At 46.0% G+C, this 27,757-nt stretch overlaps 1 protein-coding gene across 26 annotated transcripts in view; it reads left to right on the top strand.

The window, feature by feature from the left end:
* Positions 1 to 19,178, top strand: part of LOC101967955 (thiamine pyrophosphokinase 1) — a 372,786-nt gene extending 353,608 nt beyond the window's left edge. For all 26 annotated transcript variants that reach the window (XM_078040695.1, XM_078040698.1, XM_078040717.1 and 23 more), the window contains 7 exons: positions 14,741 to 15,286; positions 15,601 to 15,707; positions 16,076 to 16,176; positions 16,416 to 16,501; positions 16,738 to 16,954; positions 17,439 to 17,743; positions 18,365 to 19,178. In XM_078040695.1, coding sequence (XP_077896821.1) covers positions 14,741 to 15,286; positions 15,601 to 15,707; positions 16,076 to 16,176; positions 16,416 to 16,501; positions 16,738 to 16,954; positions 17,439 to 17,743; positions 18,365 to 18,663 — 1,661 coding nt within the window. In that variant the 3' untranslated portion in view covers positions 18,664 to 19,178. The remainder of the gene's footprint in view (positions 1 to 14,740; positions 15,287 to 15,600; positions 15,708 to 16,075; positions 16,177 to 16,415; positions 16,502 to 16,737; positions 16,955 to 17,438; positions 17,744 to 18,364) is intronic.
* The last annotated feature ends 8,579 nt before the right edge of the window (positions 19,179 to 27,757 follow it).

Raw genomic sequence — 27,757 nt, 5'->3', positions numbered from 1 at the left:
CATAAAGGTCATCTTTAGATCTGCAAATGGTATTTCAATATCAGGGGAGAAATAAAAAGAGAGATACATAAAGTGGAGAGAGCATGGAAGGGCCATGTTGGGAAGGAGAAGAGGGAGCAGGAGGGTGTGGAGGGATGGCTACAGGGGAGTGGGATGTGGAGAGGGAAGCTCTTAGTTTTTCACTCCTCATTACATTAGCAGCAGGTGGTTGCCAGAGGGAGCTGGTTCATGCAATCTTCCCATTAACTCATGAGACTGATATTGTCCCTATTTTACATGAAAAAAAAATAAGACTGAGATGAATGTGTCCAGCTAGTAGAAGGCTAAATTGTAATGCAAAACTACATCTTCCCTTCTCCAAAACCCAAGTTCTTTTCATCAACCCGTGATATTTTTTTACCTGATATTTTTTTACCGTGATATTTTTTTACCTATATTAGCACATATTGACATTAATCTATTATTTAGTAAACATCATCATTTTTCCCTATCAACATATATTCTGTGTTCTATTCTTCTCTGAGTTAAACTGGGTGTGTTCCCCCCAAGAAAATCCACATGGTAAAAATTATATTACCACACCAATAAAAGGAGAAGTTTCCAATTTCAGCAACAAATGACTAGGAGAGGTCAAAGCTGAGTGCTGGGTTTCACTAAAACTTTTTCCAACCAGGTGAATTTGAACAACAGCCATGAACATACAGTAAGTGGACATCCCATGCTGAGAAAGGACACAATACCTTGACTCACACCTGGTACGTGACCATGTCACTGGATCAAACGAGTGACTTACCTTCTGACCAATGAAACGATTTGACCAACTATTCATAGGTTATGAATTCATTTCTCTTCCATCCAGAGGGAGTTTTAAATCATTACGTAGTTTAACCAGTTTGAAGCCTTCTTCCTGGTGGATAAATTCCTTGTCACTTCCAGTTAACTAAACAGTGAATTTCATTCACGAGGTACATTCACTGGCAAACAAGCAAATTAACTCAGTTATTGTGAGCTTTTTAAAACATTCTGGAGGGTTTTGTTTTGTTCTGGGATGTACCTGAACCTCTCCCTTTCTTGACTAAAGGGTTGGGCTTCCAAAATCTTTTGTCCTTATCCACTTTCAGGAACAGGTAAGACTCTTGAATCCCTAACACCATGATCCCGAGTGCATGTGTCCCGGGCAATTTAAGAGGTAGCTGAGATATGAGTCTCTAAGACCCTGGCTTCGCTCAGGCCAGAATTTTGCTGACTCCAACTCTCTCAAAGTAAAACTGATGCTTTGAAAGTGATTATCTCTAAAGAGATTGTAGAAAATAACTTTTTCTACACTTACCTATCACAGAAACAAGAGAACTCTACCATCTGTGAAAGAAAAAAAATTAGACTATCGGCCACAAATTGTTTTAATGATGAGATAATGTTCTAGAAGGGAACCAGCACCTGCCCAACATCCTTGCTGATTAGCATAATGTAGAACACCTGCTAGAGCCTGGCAGCCATTCCAGCCCAAGTTTTAGTTGTCATTGTTGTTTTGTTTTTTTTTTTACAAGACTGCTTCTCTGATGTTTTGTTTTTATCATTTCCACATTTCCCAAATAATCCAGCCATACTGTCTTTAGAAAGCAAGATTATACACTAGGACTGGGTGTTCATTACTGAAGCAAACATTTTCCCAGAACCTATGTCAGGCATGGGGTAGGCTGAGAGGTTAGAATCTAAATAAGGCATAAAGGTTACTGCCCTCCAGGAGATCAGGAGATCTTAGGAGTAGAAGTCAAAATAAGACTGTCCACAATATAGGCAAATCCCGTAGCAACTAACACTGACACCTGGATGAGTTTAGTAAAATAACTGGTCATCTGGTTAAGTCTTGAGGGACAAGTGAAATTTGGCCAGATGGAGCACACACAGGGAGGCAGTCATCCAGTGCCCTGAGACATGGAAATATGTGCCAAGATGGTCAAGCTGTTTTGAGTAAGTAAAAGTGGCTTGTATGTAGGATAGGAATGAAGTCAGCCTTTATAGGGCCAAATAAGCCAAGATAGAGCTAGGACCTGATTCTCTAGACAGTGGGAAGCAAACCAAAATTGACAAGTAGTCTGTGGGCACTTCTGCTTCCAATCAGTGTCAGGGGACAGACATCAGATTTACCCTGTGAACTTCAACAACTCAAAAACTGTGCAAAGCATGTCATCCAATGGTTACAGCCACTGGACCACAACCCTTGAAGGACACTCATTCCTGGGAGAAGGGAAACAAATGAGGTGAGCCCCCACAATTTCCCCAGCTTGTTTTCTGAAGGTAATTTCTTGCAGAGTTGAGGACACAGAATTGAGGATTCAAGGAGACTGAGGTGTCTGTAATTCCTAGGACAGATGATGGGGAGGATAGTACTTGTTATACATAGAGAGGGGAGAGTGAATAGAGGGAAGAATGAGATTAGAAGACCCTCAGGTCTTCAGGTGAAAACCATCAATGCAGGTATGTGAGAAAACTACTCTAGCCAGGAAGAGAACCAAGCAATGGAAGATAAGAGGTAAAATGAGCAAATTTCACACAGGACCAGGAAGAATTTGCATTCTTGCCAGCCAGAGAAGATAAACATAGTAATTCACACTTGGTATTCACATTCAGATACTGAGGCTGGGCCTATCACCTCGGCTGTTGGGGAAATTACCCTTAGACTGAAAGCCTCTCTGTACCTAAAAACACTTAAAAGCAAGTCTCAAAAATTTAAAGCATTTTTAAGTAACAAAACAACAGGATAAAACTTAGGAGCAACACACACACACACACACACACACACACACACACACACACACACACATTTTTACTCAGTATCAGTGGGAGGTTGGTTTCCAATATCCCATGTGTACCAAAAATCTCCAAGTTAATGGTGTAGTATTTCTGTGAAACTTATGCACAGCTCCTGTATACTTTAAATCATCTCTAAATTGTTGATTATACCTAATACAATGTGAATGTTTTATTGATAATTGTCATACAGTATTGTTTAGGCAATAACAGGAAGAAACACTCTGCATATGTACAGTACAGTTATTTTTTAAAGAATATTTTTGATCCTCAGTTGGTTGTATCTGTGGATGTGGAATCCATGGATATAGTGTGTGTGTGTGTGTGTGTGTGTGTGTGTTTGTGTGCAAATATACAATTTATGATGAGGTTCCATCATAGGAAAGCCATCGTGAATTAAAAATATCATAACTGAAAAACGCATTTAGCACACCTAACTTATCAAACATGTTAGCAACACAGTACACTGCAGAGTACCAGTTGTTACTCATGTTATTGCATGTCTGACTGGGATCTGTGTCTCCCGGGTGCTGCCTGGGAGATCATGAGGTCTCATATTACATATTACTGACCCAGGAAAAGTTCAAAATTTTAAATTCACAGAATGATTTCTACTGAATACAAATTTCTTTCATACCTTATAAGTTGAAAGATCTCAAGTCAAGCCACTGTATGTCAAGGACATACATATGTGCACACACAAGCACCTATACCCACAAATACTATATTCAACAAGGTAAAATTCACAATGTCTAGTACTCAATAAAACATTTCTAGGCATACAAAGCAGCATGAAAAGACAATCCATCATCAGATGAAAGTATATTGGGAGAAATAGACTCAAAATAGCAGACAAGGATGTGAGAGTCATTGTATAATTTTATTCCATACATTCAGAAATGCAGAGGAAAATAAGTGCACATGGAGAAGACATAAAAGTGACTCAGATCAAATTCCAGATATGAAAAACTCCATGTCTGAGACAATAAACCAGATGGAATTAACTACAGTCACAGAAGAAGGAAAAATTAGAAAACTTGAAGACATGGTAATAGAAACTGTCCAAAACGAAACACAGGAAGATAAAGAAGTCTGAAAAACGTATGTAAAGCACCAATGAACTGTGAGACAACTTCAAAATGCTAATAGAAGTAAAACTGAAGCCCTCGAAAAAGAGAAGAGATAGAAAGGGACACAGAAAAAAAAAATTGAAGAAATAATAGATGAAACATCTCCCAGATTGATGGGAACTATATGCTAAATAAACTCCAAGCACAAAATGCATAAAGCAAGTTATGGTAAGGCACAGCATAATCAAACTGCCCATAATCAATAATAAAGAGAAAAATCTTAAAACCAGCTAGGTACTAAAAGGTCACATGGATAGATGAACAAAGAACGATGGCAGATTTCTCCTGAGGAACAATGGAGGTGGAAGACTATGGACTAACATTTTTAAAATACTCAAGGAACAACTGTTAACATAAAATTCTATACTCACTTTTCACAAATGAAAGCAAAGAAAGGACTATTTTGACACGTCAATGCTGAATTCATCATCAGACTTCCTACGAAAAAATGCTGAAGGAATTCCTTTAACAAGAAAAATTATATGACATGGAAATCTAGTTCCATCCAAAGGAATGCTGGGCAGTGGAAATGGCAAATATGTAAACAAAATATAGTACTAATTTTGCTAATTTTAAAAACATTTTTGGGGCTGGGTCAAGCAGTAGCGCGCTCGCCCGGCATGCGTGCAGCCCGGGTTCGAACCTCAGCACCACATACAAAGATGTTGTGTGTCCGCCGAGAACTAAGAAATAAAAAAATATACTAAAAATTCTCTCTCTCTCTCTCTCTCTCTCTCTCTCTCTCAAAAAAAAATTTTATAAGACAATTGACCATGAAAACCAAAATAATAATGTATTGTGGGGTTTTTATAACATGGGTAGAAGGAAAATGTATGACAACAATAGCACAAAGGACAGGAAGGAAGACAGAAATCCCCTGTGTTCAGGTTGCTGTGTTTAGTGAGGTGGCATGATGTCACTTGCAAGTAGCTTGTTGAGTTAAACATATCCTGCAGGTCCCAAAGCAGTCACTTAAAAGAAGAACAGTGATGGGCTGGGGTTGTGCTCGGTGGCACAGCGCTTTCCTGGCATGTGTGAGGCACTGGGTTCGAATCTTATACCACATAAAAATAAATAAATAATTGGGGCTGGGGATGTGGCTCAAGCGGTAGCGCGCTCGCCTGGCATGCGTTCGATCCTCAGCACCACATACCAACAAAGATGTTGTGTCCGCCGAGAACTAAAAAATAAATATTAAAAAAAATTCTCTCTCTCTCTCTCCCCTCTCTCTCCTCTCTCACTCTCTCTTTAAAAAAAAAATTAAAAAAATAAAATAAAATAAAATAAAGGTGTTGAAGAACAGTGATGTCGTGAAACAATGGTATAGTAATAAGCTTACAAATGAAATTAAAATACACAGCTTCTCAAATATAAGGCAGAAAAAGAAGAATCAAGAACAGATGACACAAATTGGAAACAAATTGCCAGATGCTAAATTTAAACCCAATTATATCAATAATTTCATTCTATATAAATATTTTAAACACTCTAATGGAAAGGCAGAGGGTCAGACAGGATAAACAGGAAGAACAACTACACAGTGCCTACACGAAGGCCACCTTCAAGGTTGTTTGTGTCCATTACTAAAGACTGAGCCAGCCCTAACAGGCTCTTGGCCTGGCTCAGCCTCCAAAAAGTTGTGGCCTCCAGTGACTGTGAACTTTTCCAGAGAGTAATGATAAGGACTCTAACATGGTACATGTTATTCCTGGTTACTGGATTCTTCACTTCTCAAAATACCTAATAAATATTTCCAGGAACGATCCCAACTTATTAGGCTTATCAAATACTTGTTGTGCATAAGACAGTGAGTGACCAGAAACTGAAATATGTGCTACAAACATGATAAAGAAAAAAAAAAGATCCATATTCGGAGTTCATTCATGAGTTCACTCATGATAACTAACCCTGATAACCTACCCACTATGCCTCGTATGTGGAACGCATAGGTATATGGTGGTGAAACAAACTAGTATAGTTTTTGTACCCAAGAAACTTAAAATAGAGGAGACAGACTGTAAACAAAAATATGATCCCATGTCGTCTGAAGTGGTGTAAGGGAAACAGAGAATATTAGGAGGCAGGAGTGCAGCAAAGCATGTGGCCAAGGGAGTCCTCCCTGGGGACAGTGAACTAGCCACCAGAGAACAAGGAGGTCTCCAAGTCAGCAAGGGCACATGTGAAGGCTGAGAGACAGAAAAATACCGATGTGTTTCAGGGACTTGAAGAACAAGATTGGCTACCCCAGATGAAGTAGGAGAGGCTGGGTTATGCAGGGCCACAGGAAGAAGTTTTAATTTTCCTCTAAGGACAATGGAAACTCATTACAGCATATAAATAAAAGAGGACACCAGTGACTTAATTTGCATTTTTAAGACACTCTTTCTTGCAAGTCTGTGGAGAATGGAGCACAGCAGGGTAGGAGTAGACAGGGAAATGGGAATATTCAGACAGCTGATGCACAGGCTATGAGGGAGAGCCAGGAACCAAGGCGGTTCCAACTGGGTGGAAGATGATAGGAAGATGAGAGGGGCTGCTGGTTTGGGCATGGGTCTCAGGAGTGCTGACTGAGAATCAGACTAGGATTGAAAGTTTGAGAGACATCCTGCTTGTCCTTGCTCATGAGCTCAAGTCACAGATAAAGAACTGTGCCTGGGGCAGTAGCTCTAAGATTTCAGATCAGAAGTTACATCCCTAAGCAGAAGATATGTCTTTAATAATGTTCAGTGCATCTAATTTCAAATATGGCTCCCCTCCTGTCCTTTACTCTTGACTCCCTCTCCTGAGGGCTGCTATGAATGACCACCTACCTGACAAAACCCCATCCAGGTTAAATCACAAATTCCCTTGCACCAAGTTAATAACCCATGCAGCAGCCCAGCTCGTAAGATAGACAATCAGAAGCCTTTTGCAAAAGGAAGACCAGCTCTAGTAGCCTATCCAGTTCTATTGCTTTGTTCCAACAAACTAAACAACAGGTTTGGCAGGATGAATTAGTTCCCGGGTCATCAATCTAGTCTGTCATAGTTTAGTGTCTGTGCCTCACTGAACTCAGCCTCATGTCACCACACTCTCCTCCATGCAAAGGAGGGTGCTCCCAGCTTCTAACCCACATTGGCAATCTTGGCCTCGATCGACTTCAGCAGAGGAGATATTTAAAAACAAGGTTAGGCCATCTTCCACTGAAAGACCTGGAATAGTCACCAGGCTTTGTGAACGTAAGTCTGATTCTCCAAAAAGGCAGAGGAACTTGCTAGCCAAGACTTGCTCCTACCTTTTACACTCTATTCACCAGATCGGGAGGGTACCTGTGTCATGGGACACCAAGAAAGCTTCACGGCTAAAGATGGAGCAGAATATGAGGACCGGGCCTCGGGCGAAGACAGAGCCCTCCTCCCACCTGCTGAGCTCTCCTGACAAAGCAGGTCCTGTTGGGAACCCCCAGCCCCAGCCAGGCCACCAGCAGAGACGGTGCAGCCCCAGGACACTGGAGGAGCAAGGACCTTGTCAGAGGCACTTTCTGCCCCTATGTGAAGCTGTCCTGCTGGTTGTTGGTTTCTGACCTCTGTTCCAGACCCCGCCTTGATGACACGGAGTGTGGCTCAGTGTGGCTCACCCATTGTGCAACCTGTTTCTGTAAAAAGAACAACTTTATGGTTGGGCTTGAGATTAAAACAAACAAGCAAACAAACAACAACAAACCCAACCTAGATCGATAACCTGCTGGAAGAGAGGGGGGAGAAGCTTATATGAGAAAAACAATTAGCAGCTTTCTTGCCCACTTTCCATTTCAGTTTTTTTAATGTAGATATTTAAATTACAAGGTTTATGTTTTCTCCCCACACGTGGTGAACCCTTGAATGATAGTGCTGTCATTCGGGAGATTCTGAAGACTCTGAATAATATAGAACTGTTTTCCTAGACCTTTGGGGGGAGTGATGCTTGCAGTCACACATGGAATAAAATCGCAACCACAAGCACATAAAGACAAAGCAAAAATAGTGGTACACACACGAAGACAAAATGCGCCAGTTGGTAAATAACTGATGCTTTGAGGACAAATGGCATTTTTTTTCCATTTCTAATCATTTTGCATTTACCATTTTCTAACACATTTGCATTCCTGTTATTGTCTTACTTTTAAAACAAATTGAGTATTAATTCCTCTGCTTGCCTCTCCGCACCCCATTAAAGGAACAGACATAATTTAAATCTTTATTCAAAAACTACTACCAACATAAGGTTAGTAATGCCCCTACATACAAAATACAGTCATTCAATTTAATTTTGTGAATTAAATTTGACCAAATCTGGAAAAAAAAACTGAACTTGTGCTCAGAACATGGGGATCATGTTTTTGACTTTTTATTTAGCGATAAATATAGATTCATATCTATAGAAATATTAATAACAGTAAGAAATAAAGCAGAGAGATCCCATATCCCATATACTCAGCTTTCCCCAGGATAACATCTAGAGTGACTCCAGGACATTATCACCTAGGAAACCACAGGCTGCTCTCAGGTGCATGCAGGTGTATTTAATTCTACCCAACTTTGTCCTCCCTGTGGGCTTGTAGAGACTCCACCATGTCAAGGTTCACCTCCTTCCCTGCTCCTTAACTCTGGCAACAGGGACCAACTGCTGGTCAATGGACAATTATTGATCCCTTATGGGCAAGTCAGTATGTCCAGCCCCTTGATCCAGCTAAGCAAATAAACAGTGTATCCAGGCTGGAGGCTGAATACCTGGGTTCAAAAGTATTTCTGTTCTCTCTGCCACAGAGTCTCCTTTAATAAAAAAAAAAAAAAGGCCAATAGTAGAACTTTAAAGAGAAGTTATGAGAATCCAACAAATATATACGTATACAGGAAGTATACGTATATACTGCAGACCTGGATGCTGCCGTGCGTGAACTCAATACACAACATGCAGAATCCTCGTGTTCTCTTTCCTGGGACACCGATGTCAGCTGTCCACAGCTGGAATTAACTGCTCCCTGCCACCACGGCACTGGGTTGACATTTATGTTACATTAGCATGGGGCGACCCGGTGAGAGAACATTTGGAGTATGAGTAAGACTTTGACAGAATTTGACAGAAATGGAAGAGAAGGAAAGATGCTTGAGGCTGGTGAGACAACGGGATCTGGGTGGGAGAAGACACAGGCCATGCTGAGAGAGGACTCAGAGTTCAGAACATCAGGCTGTGTGGCGGCTGGAGGCTGGGGCCAGATTTTGAGGGGAACTCAGGGAGTGCCATGCTGCAGTTAGCGCCACAGTCCTGGAGAAGACCAGGAGAATGGACAGAAGAAAGCGCCCCTGAAACAGTCCCCGGGGAGGAGCGGTTGGAACCGAAGTGAAAGCACTTTTTCAAGCACCAAACCAAGCGACCATGGGATTTTTCTGTAAACCACAGCAGCCGCCCTGACGTGTTCCCTGCGGCCCCCCTTCTTAGAGGCATCCAGTCTTGACTGTGTGGGGCAAGGGCAGTAAAAGTTATTCCACTGATTCACGCCAGAACCTGTCCTCGCCCAGCCAGGGCAGTTTCCACTCTAGCCAGGAGTTCTCCATTCCCCACCCCCAGCAACTTCAAACTGTCCTTTCCTGAGGTTTCCACAGGCAGGCCCTGGAGCCTGTCCCAGAGTCCCCATTGGCACAGGGGTCCACAGCGCCTGTCTGATCCTCTGGCCATTTGCCTCCTGCAAGCACAGCCAGTCTTGATCTCTGAGCGCTTGCTCATCTCAGGCCTGTACTTTCTCTCCCTCCCTTGGAACTGACTTCTCTTCCGGGTCACTTCCTGGGCCCTTGCCTCCCAGATGTGCTGTGACTCTGATCTCCATGGCCAGAGCCTGTCTATTCCCTCCCTTTCACAATATATTCTTGCCTCTCTGCTCCCAGGTCTCCCAGTGATCTGTCTGTTGCTGCCTGAATTGGGTGTGTCTCACAGAATAAGAACAAATCACTTTGGGCTTCTGCTTTGAAAAATGTTCCCCATCAGGTACCTTCTTCAGAAACAGAGAGGAAGGACAAGAGCCCTTAACCTAAGTATACGGCTAACAGGCTGAAAAAAAAAAAAAATAACTATTTGGTGACAGCAAGACAGGTCTCATTGTGCTCCGTCATTCTCACATCCATGGAAAGAAAAGGATGCTGGGAGAAATGGCTCTTGCTAAGTGGGTACTAGTGGCTTAGGGTTTGGCTCTGATAACTAAGAAACCAAAAATAAAATAAAATAAAATAGGCTTGCCTTTTCTCTAAATGAAGTCAAGTATTATCAACTAATACTTGATCACAAAGATGAAAGGTAGTCAAGAGGACTTAGAAGCAAATCCCCTCAAGGATTCCCATAACAATACCTGTGCTGTTTGCATATGATAGGGCAGACTTTCTCCTGGAAGAGGGTTTTAACTTCCATGACAAACCTCCCTCCCTCACAGTTGATGTGTGCAAATTATGCCTTCAGGGCACACGTCAGCCACACAATACCTCCCCAACAAAGCACTTTAAGATAGTCTCCCACTCTCGGGCGCATCTTAATGGCTACTTCATCTGTAGACATTACATCAAATTCTTCACTTAAATAAACACCCAACTATATTATTTGGGGGGAAAACAAGTCATACATTAAGAAGCCAAGAAGATCAAGAATGAGAAAGCAAGCAAGGAAGCTGAAACTTTTCTTCGTCCAAGCCCCACAAATTCAATATGTGTTTAGAAAATGCCAATATTTTCAAACTCCTTAAGTCCCTGTACATAGCCTTTTGCATTACCTGATCCTGTATCATTCAAAGTTTGTATAAAGGGCTCAGAGATCAAGACTGACTGCAGCTGCAGGAGGCAAATGGCCAGAGGATAAGACAGGCGCTGTGGACGGCCCAGTGCCAATGGCTGGGACAGGCTGCCGGAGCCTCCAGAGCCTCTGCCCAGGGCCTGCCTTTGGAAACCTCCGGAAAGGACAGTCAATGGTGATTTGAGCCTTTTCTTTTCTGATCTTTCCCCTGGCAGAGGGCAGCCGGGCAGCAAGAGAAAATACAACGTCAATGATGGCAGAGAAAGACGATTTATTTTGAATTTAACGTGACAGGACATTCTATTAAGAAATTAATTGTGTCCTGCTGCTCATCGCAGTGGACACCTTCATAAAGGTCATTAACTTCCCATAGAGGACCCACCATCTGCTGCCCCCCACTTGTATCCCCCAGATGATTGTAGTGGACTTTGTTTTTGAAGAGTCTCACAGTGACTCAAACTCTGATATGTATAAAATCACTGGAGGGACCGTTAAAATGGATGTCTCTGGGTCCCTCTGCAGACCTGCCAATTAAGATTTCTGGGGATCGGGACCTGGAAGTCGCACTTTAAATAAACTCCCTAAGAAATTGTGATTCAGGAGGTTTTAAGAATACTTTGAGAAAACATTAGGTCAAAGGAGACAGAAACCCCTGGGATACCTAGGCAGGGACACTGGGATCTGAGACTTCAGAGGAAAGGACCAGCCCATGGAAGGCTCTAGTCCCCACGCAGGGAGCTTGGGCTTTATGCAGGCAGTGAGGGGCCACGGTGGGGTTTTAGGTAGGACTGTGAGATGGTAAGCTGTGAGACTCACAGCTCAGGTGGCCACCTTCTCCAAGAAGCCTCCAGCCCCGTCCGCCTGGGTTTCCTGCTCCTCTGGGTTCCACATGAGCTCACACACACCTCTAACTCACCACTGACCACAGGGTATTGGCAAGACCCACGGTGTTAGTGCTCTCATCTTCTTTCCACCAGAAAGCTTCTGGATAAGAAAGTGACTTGTCCACGGTGCCCAGCATACAGTCGTCATCCTGTAAGTGTTTAATCAAGGGAACTTTTGTGTTCCACTTAAAACCATGTCACCACCAACCCGTGCAGCTTCAGCCGCTTTCTTGCTTGAAGGGCCTAGAATCCCTCATTTCCCGCAGAGAAACTGGGCCCTGTGTCTAAAGTCCACCTTAACCTTAGGATATCCGTCTTATGGCAGAAGTAGAAATGAAATGTCAGAGGCCTGAAGTTTTGATCATACTGCTATGAAGTTAGTTTACATTTTTATGTTTCAGAAAAGAATAAGGATCTCACAACCCTCTGAGGTGCAAAGGCTCCCAAAGCCACCGAAGACACAGGAAAATGTACCCATAGCTGATGGTAGCATGAAAGCACCTGGTGTCCAGAGTCTTTTGAAGCCTAAAAGCAAAACACCTGACTTTTGGTCAGAACTCAACCTCCCCACCCACTACTCCAGCCACCTGCTTCAGTAGGTCCAGCCTCCCTCCCACTCCCACTCTTCTCACCCACCCACTCAGGCAGAAGGCAGAGGCAATAAGAATTTTACATTTTGATTTTTTCAATAAAGAGGATATGAAACATTCCACGAACTAGGAATCATAAAGATTCTCCCCTGTGGGATCTCTGTCAAGAGAATTCCTTCTTTTCCAATAAAACTGAGGTAGCAACTGGGTGGAAATGTGACAAGGACGGAAGCTCTGAACATGAAGGGCCTTCACTGTGGGACTTTGGGGCTGATTCATCCTGAGACTCAGAGACAGCCTACTGACCAGGAAGGAGAGAAGGACAAGTAAAAGCATTTGAGGATCCCTAGATGGTTCTAGAAGTCATCCTCCACCGCCCGACGGAAGGGTTCAGGAGGAAATCATAATCAAGTTCATTACCAAGGGTGCCTAGGGCGTGCGTGAGCCCAGCACCACACCTCGTGCTTGGAGACCCCCAGTGGTTTTGCTGTCTTGCCCCCTTCTCCCCGCCTGCCTCAGCTTTGGGCGGAGGGGAGGGGTCCAGACGCAGCACCTGGGCTCCTCAAGCCCCCTGGGCCTGCGGGGGAGGGGAGCAAGGGGCGCAGCGCTCCCAGCTCCCAGTCCCTGCAGCTGTCTGGGCGCGGAGCCTCCGGGGTCGGCCTCGCCCTGGGGGTGGGGGTGAGGGGATGCGCGCTCGAGCTGCAGGCCCCGCTCGTGCAAGCTCTGCACACCTGCCCGCCGGCGAGGCTTCATTAAGCAGCGCCTGTGCAGCCCCAGCCGGCGGCCGCGGCGCGGGAGTCCACGCCATGGAGCCCGGGGAGGATCCCTGCAGGGAACCGCTGGGTGAGCGCGCAAGGGGTTCGAGCTTGGGGGGCTCTCTGAGGCCGGGGGTCCTCTGGCCACTTCGCCCGCTTTAGACGACCTAAGAGCTTGGGTAGCTGGTGCGCTGTAGTGGGGCAGGAGGTGACCGCAGACCTCCCTGACTAGGGGTTCAGATCTCCCACTGCACAGGTGACAAAACGCTGGGCTGGGCTGACGCCCGTCACTTTTCTTCCAGGGCAAATCACTCCAAGGAGACATGTAAGTGGTTTAGCGCTCCTGGGTTCAATCCCTGGTACCAAGAGAGAGAGAGAAAGAGAGAGAGAGAGAGAGAGAGAGAGAGAGAGAGAGAGAGAGAGAGAGAGAGATGAGAAAGAGTCATGTTTGTTGAGCACCTACTCTGTATCTGTACCAGGTTTATTGCTATACACTACAGGCACTACGAAAACGCCATTAAGCTAATTTGCACCTCCTTGCCCACATCTCCATCCAACCTTGTCCCTTTAACCCCGTGGCTGCGCACCCTCTATACCAGCTTCAGATAGGCTCCTGCACTTCAGGCCTGTTGTGTGTCCCAGGAAACAACTTGATAAAGCACCTGAGCCAGAATTTACCCTCCTGCTTTGCATATTGTTAGAAAATAATTTCTTAAGACATTACAATGCATGATGCAATTTCCATTCAAATAACAATGGCCTTTATCTGGTTAACATTTATTTACAAAATTTTGCAATTTCGTTGGAAATGATACAGCAGGTCCCTGGACCGTAGGTATGTGTAAGTCATGAGTAAGCCCAGTTATGAGTAAGCCCGGAAGTGAAGGGGAGTGTTGGGTGACCCTGGAGAGAACTTGTGCCCCCTATGCTATTCGATCTTACGCTAATTACTCAAGTTTCTAATCCTCATGTCTTCATATGGGAGAAGTGCCTTCCTCACAGGGGTTAAATGCACGCTGTACCAAGCTTTGAAAGGTGCTAACTCAGCCTTATGCCTGGACCATGGTAAGCTCTGGATGAATCAGTCAGCTAGAAGAAAGGAAGGCAAGCTTAAAGGATTCCAAATGGGCTCCTTTTCCCTCACCTGTAAAGGGAGGGTTGGCCTGGGCAGAGGGGAGAAATATGGGAACACTGGGAGGAAGTGGAAGTGCATGGAGTTGAGGAGGGCTGGCAGGGAGAGTGGGTGCTAGGGAAGGGGAGGGTTCCTGCCTGTCCTTCCTGTTACCTCCTTTGACCTCCCTGCCCGAGCTATGGAACCCATCTTAACCTGCCTTGTCACTTCTGCTGGCAGTCATGTCTGGGTTCCAGTCTCGGGTGAAGCAGAATTCTAATCAATCTGTTTCTCTTCCTAGTCTGCCCTCAGCCCCACCGTAGTCCCTTAGAAATACCTGAACAGATGGCTGTCCCTCGAACTCCTGGTATCTGGGGGGGGGGGGGGAATGGGGAAGAAGCATCCTAAATTAGGATTACTCTCCTAGCATGGGCTAAGGCCCTCTTATATATGTTTGTTTACATTTTCCAAAGCAGTTGGATTTTCTAATCTTTACAACCATCAAATTAAGAAGGGAAGTCTGGAATTAGGGCCTCATTTGACAGGTAGACAGATGAAAACTTAGGGTCCAACAACAGGTCCACTGTAGAGCAGAAAGCAGCATTCCTTGGAGCCCAGACTCCTGCTTCTACCTGGGGCTGAGGTCAGTGGCTGCTACTTCCCACAGGCCAGGAAGGTGGAGGCCAGTCCCTGACGGATGAACTGGAGGAGGAACCGAAGCAGGGGTCAGCCCCCCACACTCAGGACACCCTGAAAAAAGAGCTGCCACCCCCCTGTGCCATCTCAGGAGAGGAGCCGCCTCCAGAGCCCACTGGAGAATCGACTCGTGCTAATGCCAGGCGCGTGTGCCAGCCCTCCAGCTCCAGGGCTGTCCACAAAGACAGGCAGAACCCAGGCAGACCCCAGTCTCAGGGGCAAGGCTCTTCCCTCTTGGCACGACAGGCAAAGACAGTAAAGAGACCGGCTTCCCCAGGCCCTGGTAAACACAAAAAACCCAATGCCACGGATGAGGCCTCAACATCACTGCTCAGTGTTGCTAAGTCATCCTGTGCCACTCACAACCCTGTGCCTTGTGGGTCAGGCCGGGGCCCCTGCCACCTGGCCAACCTCCTCAGCACATTGACCCAGAACAGCCAAAACGCAGACCAGAAGAAGGGGCCCCCAGAAGTGAACTGCCAAGTCCGGAAAAAGACTCGAACCCTCTACCGTTCAGGTAAGCCGTTTGTATATCACTTTGTCCTGGATCTCTCTTGACCCCACAGCAGTGCCTTTGGCCCCAAGGGGAAGGCTAGGTTGTCTCAGCAGAAAGCAAGCTTGGGACCAGGACGAAGGGTCAGGATAGCAAACCCCACACAGGTCTCAGCCATGACGCCCAAGAGAGAATGGCTGGCCCACTGGGGAACTTGGCTGCAAGGCTCTTGGGGCAGGGGCAGTGGCGCTATCTGCTGGAGACACCTGGCAGGCATCTCTTCTTCTCTCTTGCCATGTCACTGTGATTGACTTCCTCCTGCCCATTTCTTCTTGCAGACCAGCTGGAAGAGCTAGAGCGAATGTTCCAAGAAGATCACTACCCCGATGGTGACAAGCGCCGGGAGATAGCCCAGACGGTGGGGGTCACTCCCCAGCGCATCATGGTAAAGGGGGCTGGTTAACCAGCAGGGGTAGGAGGTTGCTGAGAAGCTACCCATTGGAATTCCTGTGGGTTAGGGCACGTGCTCAGCCTCAGTGTGCAGGGAGGCTGAAGTTGGGTCTCTGAGGTGGTGCCTCTCCGCGGGCTTCTAATAGTGCTGCTGCCATGTACTATCAGAAGAAGAAAGAGGTGCAGAGGCCTTGGTTGTTAAACCAAGTGGACAGGCAGGCTTCTGAAGCAAAGTGGTGACAGGACCTCCCACCCTTATGTAGCCGTGTACCGTGTTGACTGATGTCTCTGCTGGCAGATGTCCCTGGACTCTAGTTTCTCCTCCTCGCTTCCTCAAGTTCTCCAAGTATCTTTACCCCATAGGTGTGGTTCCAGAATCGCCGGGCAAAGTGGCGAAAAGTTGAGAAGTTGAATGGGAAAGAAAATGAGGACAATCCTGAAGCTCCTGCCAGCAGCCAGTGCAGGTGAGGAACCCTCTGGACTTTCCAGTAGGTAGAAGTGGAAGCCAAACTGGGATCCTGGGATCTTGAAGGGGCAAGCGTTGGAAGCTGGGTGTCCGGCCCGGGGTTGTTGCTAGAGTTTGTGACTGGCCAGTGTCTGGCAGGAGGCAGAGTTTATGGATTTGGTATCCCTCTGTGCTCTGAGGTGCTTGTCTAAATCCAGAGACCACCAGAGCTTCATAGTCCCTTTTCTCTGCCTCCAGCTCTACGGAAGAGCCCCCACTTCCCAAGCCCATGGACGGGGAGTCTGGCCCCTTCCCTGCAGAGCCCACTCTGGATACCTTTCCAGGTGAGCTCCTACCTTCAGAGGGTTCACTTGCCCAAGAAAGGTCTTGGCCCTTCAGAGGGTCCTTGCCCAAGAAATGGGAATGGGACAAAGCTCTCCAGGTTTGGGGCCAGAGGAGCCCATTCAGGGGATCCTGGGCTTCACACAGGTCTGTCCTTCCACAGTCCCAGGTCTGTCCTTCCACAGTCCCAGGTCTGCCTGGCTGTCTTCTTAAGTCCTTCCTTGACTTCTGTTCCCAGAGCCCCCTCTGCTGATGATGTCCGACCAGACTCTGGCACCCATCCAACAGAGCGAGGGTACTCAGAGGGTGGAGACCCCACCACTCTTCAGTCCCCCACCTGTTCGAAGAACCAACTTTCCTTTTCCCCTGGGCCCTGTGCACACCCCCCAACTGATGTCTCTGCTGGCAGATGTCCCCGGTAGTGAGAGCAGTCCCACTGGATCCTGGGGGACAAGGTATGGGACCTAAGAGGGAGAGAGACCTGATTGATTATGGGAGGGATACAAAGGAGGAAAAGTCAGACCCTGAGAGGGGGGAAGGGCTGCGAGGAGCAAGGAATAGTACATGTGATGGGAATTAAAAGGGAAAGTGAGGGCTGGGCTGTGGCCCAGTGGTACAGGCTCACCTGGCAGGTGTGAGGCCCTGGGTCAGATTCTCAGCCCCTCCTATAAATAAATAACTAAAATAAAGGTCCATCAACAACTAAAAAATATATATATATATATTTTAAAAAGTGGATTTAGAGTAGGAATGATCTAGGATATTGTTGCAATGAAACAGAAAGAAAGAGGACAGGCAGGAGCACTGAGTGGGGGGGTGGCGGGAAGCAGTGTGGGGTGCCCACAGAGCTGGGGGAAGGAAGTCGGAAGATCTCGCCTACTGTGCGGCAAGACCCAGGCCACCTCTGGACCTCACTACACATTCCTCTGTCCCCCACAGCATCTCCTCGCCACCCATCTGCTCGTATCTGGAAGACCCGGAAGCCCAGGATTACCCACAAAGCAGCCAGCCGGGACCGTTCCAGTTCCCCCAGCCTCCACAGACTCAGCTTTTCCAACCTCCCCAGGCCCAGTTTTCATACCTGCCTCCCTTCCCCTTCCCCATGCCCAGTTCACTGACCTTTCCACCACTGGAAGACCCCCTCTTTATGTTTCCTTGTGGTCCCAGTGGGGGCATGTCACAGGGCTACTACTCGGGCCCTCCATCCGGGCAGATTCTGCTGCAGCCACCCGCGGGAAATGTGGGTGAGTTGGGGCTGGGAAAGAAGATCCTTTGATGACTGAGGAAGGTGCAGAGGCTCAGACAGCCTCATTATCTGCAGGGTAGACTGAGGCAGGGCGTGCTTTTTACCTGTCCCAGCTCAGCTAGTTAGAGGTCTCCTAAGTCTCAGTGTCCTGGACTTGGATGTGGGGACAAGAGTGCAGATCACTGAAGGACCTGGTGAGGATTAGAAATAATATGAGTAAAAGACACATGGCAGAGAGCAGATGGCAGCCTATGTCAGCATGCCACTAGTCCACCTGGACCTCAGAAGTCCCAGAAGCATCCACTCATTGAGAATTCTTGGGAAGGGGATGAAAGACCCATCCAGGTGGCCCCACTGTCCTTGCTGACTGCAAGAGACAGCACTTGGCCTGACCCAGGTCCACTCTGGGTCCATATTACCAAACCGATGAACCTGGAGCCCAGGAGCCTTCCTGGTCCTGTGGGGAGAGCTTGGTGCCAGTTTTTCCAAGACTTGCACTGGGGTCCTAAGCTGTGGTGCTGTGGATGGTAAAAGAGAATCCCTTCTCGTAGGCACTGAATGATGTTTGATGCTCTTTGTCCTGTCTAATCATTCCTATGTCTTTTGACCCTCCTCCCAGGTGCAGTGTCGTGGAATGACCTCTGTTTGCCAGAACTGCCCTTCCCTGGTCCCCTCTACCCACAGACACTGGGGCACCCCTCAGGAGCAGATGGCTATTTTCCTGATCTGTGTACAGCTCCTGGTGCTCAGGCAATGAGCAGGCAGCCTTCTCCAGGTCTTGACCCGCTGCCGGAAGGGGCCAGACCAGGAACTGGGCCCTTACTCGGCAAGGCACAAGAAAAGCAGCCTGTCTTCTCCCTGGAGCCGTCCACAGCATTGGAGGAGGTCAAAGAAGACAAGAATGGCTGTGCTCCCTAGTTGGAGTCGAAGAGTAGAAAGAGGGTCCTGGGCATGGGGGGACAGGATTGGGGTACCTGCACAGGGGGTGCTGATGGAAGGGCTGGGAAGGATTCTGGGCTGGGTGGGATCGGATGCCTCCCCGGTGTGTGCTTGTCTTGCCGCTGGGCATTAGAGAAGGAAGAGGGTTGGACCTGCCCTTCCCCCACACCTCTATGATGGTCCTGAAGAAAGGGGAGCCCAGGTTACTTCCGGATGTTGCGTCAGTACGTTGTTTCCTTTCACTGCTGGACACTGAGCCTGAGGGCCACTGTAAGCAGTAAGCTAGTCTACCTTGTGTTCTCTGATTGTGAGTCCTCCCCCTCAACCTAGGGGGAGTTCCATTGCCTACCACTGACTAGTTGTTGGATGTAATTGTTCGGGAGTCCCCACTGGACATGATCATGTATTGTTCCTGGCTCCCCTAAAGGAGAAATTGGGCATCTTGAGCTCTTCCTTCAGTCCTGCCATTAAATCACGTTCTATTCACAAACCTAGATCTAAACCTGAGTCTGGGTTTGTCCCTAAAACTTGGGTCCTGTAGAACTAGCATCGCAAGAGAAGTCCACGGGTGTTCAAAGCCAAGTCTCCAGGGTTGCAAATTGTGACTCATTTCCCCCAAGCTCTTATCTGGGGGAGAGGATAAGAAGAAAGAATAAGGGATGAGGGGACCCCAAAAATTACACGAGTAAGAACTGCAAGCCCGCAGTCCTCTCCTGTGCAGGACAATGCCACAGCGGTGAAGGATCCAGGGTCTTTTGTGTCTCCCCCACCCCAGCTAGCAGAGACGCCAAAAGAAGCACCTCGAGACATCTCCTAAAATGATCGCTACATCTCACTTAGCTCTCACCCATGAACTTCAGTTTTACCACTTCTGTTTATGGTTGCACCCCGGGGGCTGGGAGCTAGTCTAGGGAGTTTTGGTGGTAGGTTGAGCTGAGGGAACAGGAGGAAAGAGGCAGTTTGACCAATGAAGAAACTGTCCTTGATGGCCGGACAGTGGGTCCAGGGCTCACGAAGGAATGGCAAAGAGTGAGGACGTGCCTGTGTGGGCCTTGCTTCTCCTGCTCCATTGCGTAGACAGGCTTTGTATCCACACTGAACCTGAATGGCTTCCTTCCATCTGCTAGTGGTCAGCCAAATCAGGCAATGAAGGAGGAAATATTAATTAGAACCCTTTGGCTCCAAGCTTGAGGTCCTGCTTCAGCACATTAAGGGCTAAAGGGAAGACTGAGAAGGAGGGTCATCAACCAATTTGAGAAGAGAAGGCATGGGGGTGTGGCACCCGGGAGAGGGATTGGAAAAGAGCCAGAAAGATGAATGGAGAGTAGAGACTGCGTGAGAAGTAACAGGGCACAGACCAGGGCACAGAAGAGGGAAAGAGCCATAGGGATTTCTCTCTCCTGAAATAAGGTCTAGCAGAAGAGAAAAAGGGGCGCCGACCTGGAGAGTGAGAGCCCTTACAGCGAGCTCATGAGGGGAGCAAGACAAAGTGGGAGGATGGGGAGATGTCACCTGAAATAGGAAGTGAAGAGGAGCAGGGGAAGCTAACGGGACAGACAGGTGCACGTGACCAAGGAAAACCAGGAGGTGGTTCTAAAAGAAAGGAGACGAGCGACTGAGGGCCAGGGAGGCAGGGTTGAAAGGCCAGTGAGGAAGAGGAGTGAGAGATGGGAGAAGATGCAGATGCAGAACCTGCCAGGGGTCGCACAAACGCTCCTCAACTCTGTTGTCGTCCAAAGCCATTGTTTGCACCTTCCCACAGACTCTTTGTCTGTGGGTGGATGTGGGGGGGGGGACTGCATTTTTGACTGAATAAAGTCAAATCACATTGTCTGTACAGCAATCAGATAGTTTAACATTCTTGGAAACCTAACTACATAACAAATAAGATGAGTTTGGTGTGGCTTGGAACACCAATTGCTGTTTGTAGTTATTTGTTATTTTGGTACTGGAGATTAAACCCAGGGGAACTTTGCACTGTACACTTTGCACTGTAATATTTAAAATTTAAATATTACAAAGGGCTGGATAGGCAGCCCTTTGTAATATTTAAATTTTATGCAGAGACAGGGTCTCACTAAAGTGCTGAGGGGTCTTGCTAAGTTGCTGAGGCTGCCCACAAATCTGCAATCCTCTTGCCTCAGCCTCCCAAGTCGGTGGGATTACAGGTGTGCACCACTGTGCCTGGTGTTTATTAACCGTAAACCACATTATCAAAATGCTGATAAACCTTCTCTTAACAATCTATTACAGAAGCCTGTAGGAATTTCACATTAAAGTTCTTTTCCTTTAGTTTCTAAAAACCATCTCTTTGAAAATCAAGATATTTGCCTCTATGAAGGCTCAGATCACCTTTCCTGTTCTCACTGAACAGAATATAGAATTATTTAAGCACTTGTGAGACTCTGGTTTGGGTCCTAAGTCTACCTTATGTTTTTATGACCAACTCTTAATTTCCATACTATTTCCTTTCTTTGAGCATAGAGGCTGAACCAAGAACTAAGTGCTTTTGCTTTCTCTGTGTTATATGGATATTATTATGTCTGCCTCAGGGAGTAGATTTATCTTTCCCTTGTTCTTTCCTGTCCCCAATTTGGTTTTATATTACCATTATTGACTGTTTGAGTACATTTTATGTTGTTACAACAGAATACCAATAGACTGAGTAGCTTATAATGAACAGAAATGTATTTGATCATGGTTCTGGAAACCGGGGAGTCTAAAATATATTTGCTTGTGGTTTGGGAAGCCAGGTCCAGGCATTACATCTGGTGAGGGCTTCCTTGATATGTTACTGGGTGACAGAGGCATCACATGGCATCTGCCAAAGAGCAAGAGAGGACTGAACTCACCTCTTAACAGCCCACTTCCATGTAGATGACATTAATCCATTCACGAGGGCAGAGTCCTCGTGGCTGAACCTTCTTTCACAAGGTCCAGCAATTTCTGCAGCTTGAGGGTCCTGCTCCTGTGTGACTCCACTGGAACCTCTGGGAAAACCCATCTGCTCCTGCCTCCCCCACCCTACACTTGCCGTCTTCATCTTCTGACAGTACAACCATGGGACTCTGCTGTTGGTCGCAGTAGAATCTTTCTTTGCAAATCTCGGAATAAGAAAGAAAATCGGTTTACTCCAAATTTTTTCCTTAGCAACTTCCATCGTTCCACTAGATGGCAACCTACCACCACTTGATTTTTGACCTAAAATGTTTACAGTGAGAAAACCAGTGGGAATTCTTTCCGGAAAATGCCCCGGAGCCCCATCCTGTCAACAGACACCAGTTTAAAGTTATTAAAGTTATTTGGGGTGTAGCTTGGTTTTCCAGATAAAACATAGTATGTTCAGTTAAACTGGAATTTGGGGGTAAAGAGTAAATAATTTGTTAGCCTCAGCATTTTTCTGCAGTATGTGGGCATCTTATATTTTTACTTGCTGAATCTGGCCACTGCAGTTGTCACATTTTGCTAGGGACATCTGCACCCATGACGGCTTCAAAATCGCCCTAGAGTGGGATGCTGCCTACCCAGCTTTCTCGCAGGTGAGGCTTCTGAGCAGACCTGGGTTCAGTGCTGGCACTTAGAACCCACATGGTCCCCCAGCCTCACTCCCAGCATCAGAATTCTTCAATCAAGCTTCATGCTCATCTTTATTTTTTTTTTTTTAAAAAAAGTGTTTTATTCTAAAGCAGGTTTGCTTTCTATTTTCTGTTCCTATTGGCTGAATATTTTATATTATAGTTACAAAATTTTATGAGACAACCCATTAGAATTTATTTTTAAATGTCCATTTAAACACCACTTACCTAAATGGAACACAGAATGGAAACAGGCTTTAATTTGGCTTTTGTTGAGTGAGTTCCAAGTCTTAAATGGTTAAGAGTAAATCTATCTAATTTTCTGGAAATGAAGCATCTCCTTCATTCACCCAGAAGAGGTATTATTTGAGTCCAGAGCTTCAGGAGATTTACGGTTGTTATATTTGTAGTTTAAGTTCATACTGTTCTTTTATAAAGACCTTCTCATTTGAATTTCATAACAAAGCTCTGAGAAATAAAGGCAGACATATTTTCCCATCACTCAGGGGACATTTCCGGACACTGTCGGTACTGGGCAAACACAAAGATAAAATATCTTCCCAGTTTTCTGGGAACTGCCAGTCTCATTGGACACCAGTTACAATACAGGGGTCAGTGCAGGGCCAACGTTGGTCAGGGGAGACTGGGGAGGGAGCCTGGGAGAGGCCCTAAAGACCAGGCCATGGTGCTCGGGCTCTGTTGTTCAGGTGAACACAGGACTGGCTGCTTTAACACGGAGGAAGGGAGAACGAAGCAGAAGAAAAGGTGGCATTGAGACTGGTAGGGGGTGGTTCGGGGGTAGAAGTGGAAAGAGCTGGAAGAGGCATTAGGTGGGGAAACATTCAGAAGCCCAATGGGGACTGAGCCCTGGAGGGGAGTTGGACAAGTAAGTGGGCAGACAGAACCATCCAATCTACAAAGGAAGAAACTGAGATTTCAATGATTTCCTAAAAAATGCCTTCACCAAAACTAGACAGAGTCTTTGAATTTATTTTATTCTCCAAATGCGCTTGGGGGAGTCTTGCTTCGCAATGCTAGCATCCCATTAAAAAAAAAAAAAAACAACGAAAGATCCTTAACAGGTAAAAAGCTATGAATGTTAGATAATTTCCTGAGCTTTTATGTTTAACAGGCTGAAAGGGCTTCTTCTAAGGACCCAGAAATTGGTCCTGAGACAAAAGATTAATAATGATGATAAACATTTATTTTGCTTTTATTGAATAGCTAGTGCTTTGCTGGGTAATTTTCTTTCAAAACAACCTCATTAAGTTTTATGCATTTTATAGGTAAATATCTGAGATTCAGAGAGATTTAAATATTTGCTCAAAGTAGGAAAAGGCATAAGTTTGGAATAGAATTTAAACCCATCCTGGCCAGGTGTAGTGGCACACACCTGTAATCCCAGCAATTTGGGAAGCTGAAGCAGGAGGATTGCAACCAGTTCAAGGCCAGCCTCAGCAACATAGCAGAGCCCTAAGCAGCTTAGGGACAGCCTGTCTCAAAATTTAAAAAAAATGAAAAGGCCTGGGAATGTAGCTCAATGGTAAAGTGCCCCTGGGTTCAACCCCAGTACAAATAAATAAAACCATACCATGAGATGACAACTTCAATAAACAATGTCTGTTTAAAAAGAAGGGCCAGGCGTGGTGGCAGCGCATGCCTGTAATCCCAGCACCTGGGGAGGCTGAGACAGGAGGATTGTGAGTGCAAAGCCAGCTTCAGCAACTTAGTGAGGCCCTAAGCCATTCAATGAGACTCTATGTCTAAACAAACAAAGGACTGGGGATGTGGCTCCGTGGTTAAGTACCTCTGAGTTCAATCCCTTGTACCAATAAAATAAAATAAAAGGGGATATTATTGTGATGTCGAAGAGGGAGAAAAAGGATAGTGGTAAAAGGGAACAGGAAAGGTGTACACTGCACAGCTGGAAAGGGACTTGGAGAGTAAAGGGGGCAGACAGGAAGCCAATGTGAAGGACTCCCTGAAAAAAGGCTTAGGGAGGCGGCTAAGTCATTATAATCATTCTTCCTTATAATCACACTATGGAGGCCAAGCCTCCTGGAGAGAAGTGTTGACAACGCACAGCACAGCGGGAGGGAACAGGAGAGCAGGAAGGTTGGCTGGGGTGGAGGAGGGAATGTGGAAGGGAACCCGGGTTCCAGAGCCTGGCACCTGGAGGAAGCCAGGCAGGATGCAGGAGTCCAGAGGCGGGGGTGGTCTCTGCCTGGGCACCGTGGCCTCCGCACCTGATTGTCCTCATTCCCAGCCTTCACATTCTGTTTCTGCTTCTCGTCGCCTGGTCAGGCTGCCTCTGCACACCCTTCCTCCCAGTTTTATGATCTGAGGATGGGATTTCCAACCCCAGAGACTGGGCGGTGGGTCCTTCCTGGCCTTTCCCCCCATCACTGCTCAGGTCTGCCCGTGTCCTCCTCTTCTATCGCCTTCCATCCTGAGTGCCCCTCCAACTGCTGCCACCTTGCCCAGTCCATGTTCCTGTGGCCCACTAGGAACACCAGCCTCCTTTTCCCATAGGCCTCTTCTTCTGAGCTATCGACCACAACAGGCACTGAAATGTTTCCAGCCTTCAATTTTGCCCACTGGTTGTTCACTTTACCCTGTACAGAGCACAGAATTCAATTCGATTTGATTCTTCTGTTACTTTCTGTAACTATTAATTATAGGAATTGGCAAAATCAAGTGCTCACTTTTATATCAAGTGAGTTAAAAAAAAAAAATGTTCCTAGCCTGACATTAAAAGGACAACTGCCAGGACTGGGAATGTAGCTCAGTGGCAGAGCCCATGCTGAGCACGTGTGAGGAGGCCCTAGGTTCAGTCCCAAGCACTGAAAACACTTTCAACAATCAATCAATCAATCCATGTTCAGAAAAGGACAACTGTTAAATGCTTTCTAAAAATAGTCTATACGTTCATTTTCTTTGAATTCTTAGCTTAAAAATGCCTTCATCTTTTATTTCCCTTTGCTAAGACCAGTATTATCCTATTTCAGGGAGAAAGACCAGACATTCTTCATTGATTCCGTCTTCTCCAAAGATCCTTTTTTGTACTTTTCTCTTCCAAATCTAAACAGCCACCTGTCTCACACCCACACTCTCTCCCCCTCTCACAGGAGTCTTTGGTTAAGGCCCTGCTTGTGCAAGGATGATGATTGTTTTGCAAACCACACCTTGACCCTTGTTTCCAGTCTGTTGCCTGACCACGCGCCATCCTATCACCAACACCTGCTTATTAACAGATCCACACCTGACCACAAGCTGCTCCTGCTCTCACAAAATTTCCTGCCTATTAATATTCTGTTTGTTCAATCTTTGCCTCTGATGGCAAGTCACCTTCCACCTTTTAGGATGATCACAAACTCAGTGAACAACTTGCTTAAATCCCAGGGGTGAACACTGAGTTGTTTCCATCTGTAGTTTATAATTAATTGGCTGTGTGATATCAGGCAAATCACTTTCCCTCCCCAATCTGTATTAGGCACGTTAGACATAAATAAGGGTTTAGGAAAAGGGCTTCATGATTCTTTGGATTCCAACAGCATGGGCTTTTCTCCTTCCCACAAGTTGATCTCCATAAGAAAAAATGGCAGAATTTGCCAGATGAGTCCCACTGCAGGGTCCAGGGGTCCTCTGTCTCCCTTGTTTGGCTTTTCTCCCAGAGACTGTCTGCTTCTAGGATGTCTGAAGTCTCTCTTGCTGGTCTTAAAACTTGACCACAATACCTGACAGTATGTTGTTCTCAGCTATCCTCTCCCAGCCTGAACTTTCTTCCTGGTGTTCAGGAGCCCCTGGGTCTAATTGAGAGCTTCCATCTTAAGGTACATACTGACTAGATCCCGCTTTACTTTTGTGTTTTCTTCTGCATTGTTGAAAGATAGTTGCTTCTCTGAAACGCTCAGGTAAAGTGCCAGGAAAATATTTATCTGCCCATTGGTGCTCCTGAAGAACTGTGTGGGCCAGATTCCGCCCCTCCCTATTGCAAGTTCTGCCCTCAGGCCCATGACTCACTCACCAAGCACAGGGATCAGCAGTCCCCCACCCTCTCCAGCTCGGAAAAACAGTTTATAGCACACAAAAACCTAGCCCCTTTCCTCCGCCATCTCCCTGCTCACAGGCCACCCTGAAAGAATCCACAGCGCCATTCACTCTCCTTCACTCCCTGCCTTTTCTGTGCCTGTAGCCTAGCCTCGGCTTTCACAGCAGTCCCTGGGAATTGTAGGCTGACTGGATGCTCTTGCAGGGAAGAGGCTAGGGAAATTTCCACTCCGTAACTGTCATTTAAAATGGGCGGGATGGAAAAAAATGGGTCAAAGACTATTAAGCCGAGAGAATGTTCTAAATCTGAACAAGAAGTATATTTGAGTCATGACTAGCTTGGCATCTGTCTCTCTGTAGCTCATTTACTTGTAACCTTTGCCCTTTCACACACCTAATTTCAGAGTGAGAAGATTACACTAAACTACAGGTTTGGAGTCACTATAATCATGCAGCTCTAGAGTCATGTTACAGCAAATGTGGCTCCAGGGTCACCGGTTGGTGTTAGTGGTAAAACCAAGTCACAGCCACAAAAATTATTTATGCAGAGATCTCGAACACCGAGTACCAACATGCACAAGTGTTGGTAAAGTGTCTTAGGAAGGTGAGTGGGTCAAAGGCCACATCTACAAGGACCATGTCTATAAGGGCCATGATACAAAATACCGGACTTCTAATTTGATCCCATAAAGAATTTACCATAAGGGCAATACCCCTAAATGCTTAAAAAGCACACACTACATGACTGGATCAATAAGGAATCCAAAAGGAAATCAAGTTTATTTCAGGGGGATAAATATGTGTGCATAGGGTTATGATTCAGTGAGTTTGCCTCCCATGTACAAGGACCCGGGTTTGATCCCTATACCCTGGGGAAAATAAAAGTCTCCATAGGCTGGTCTTATCAAGATCATTATAAATGACCAAGATGATAAGCAATGCACAATTAAAATTTTAAGATAATAGCTAATTTGAAGTGAATGTTGGTAGTGAAAACGTAAGGATAGCTTTCTAAGTTAAGTGAGTAGACAAAAATGACCTGCAAATTCAGAAGAGTCAAGTTCACAAATAATTCACCATCCAATCAATCATATGATCTTAAGCTCCACTTGTGTTTCAGTCAAAAGAGGGTCTACACAGAGGACTGCTGTTGATGTCTCCTAAAGATACTTCTTCATGCATTGTTTTACTTTAAAAAGCAACAAAACACTGTACATTCATATGTGCTTCAAATGCAATTTTATCCAAAAAAAACATGGGCTAATGCTTGTTGCTACACTCTTTCCTAACAATTTTGGCTATGTTTCTAAGCCAAAGATGCCAGTTGAGATTAAAGAAAAAATTAAGTTCAATTCTGGAAATCTGAAGAAGGATTTCACTATACCTATACTTAATTTTTCCTGTACTCAAATTAGAGAAATTTTAGTAATTCAACTGCCAAGAGATCT

Source organism: Ictidomys tridecemlineatus, chromosome 2 (assembly GCF_052094955.1).
Source record: "Ictidomys tridecemlineatus isolate mIctTri1 chromosome 2, mIctTri1.hap1, whole genome shotgun sequence".
NCBI lineage: Eukaryota > Metazoa > Chordata > Mammalia > Rodentia > Sciuridae > Ictidomys > Ictidomys tridecemlineatus.
The sequence above is the reverse complement of the archived record's forward strand: the minus strand, read 5'-3'. Positions and strand labels throughout refer to the sequence as shown.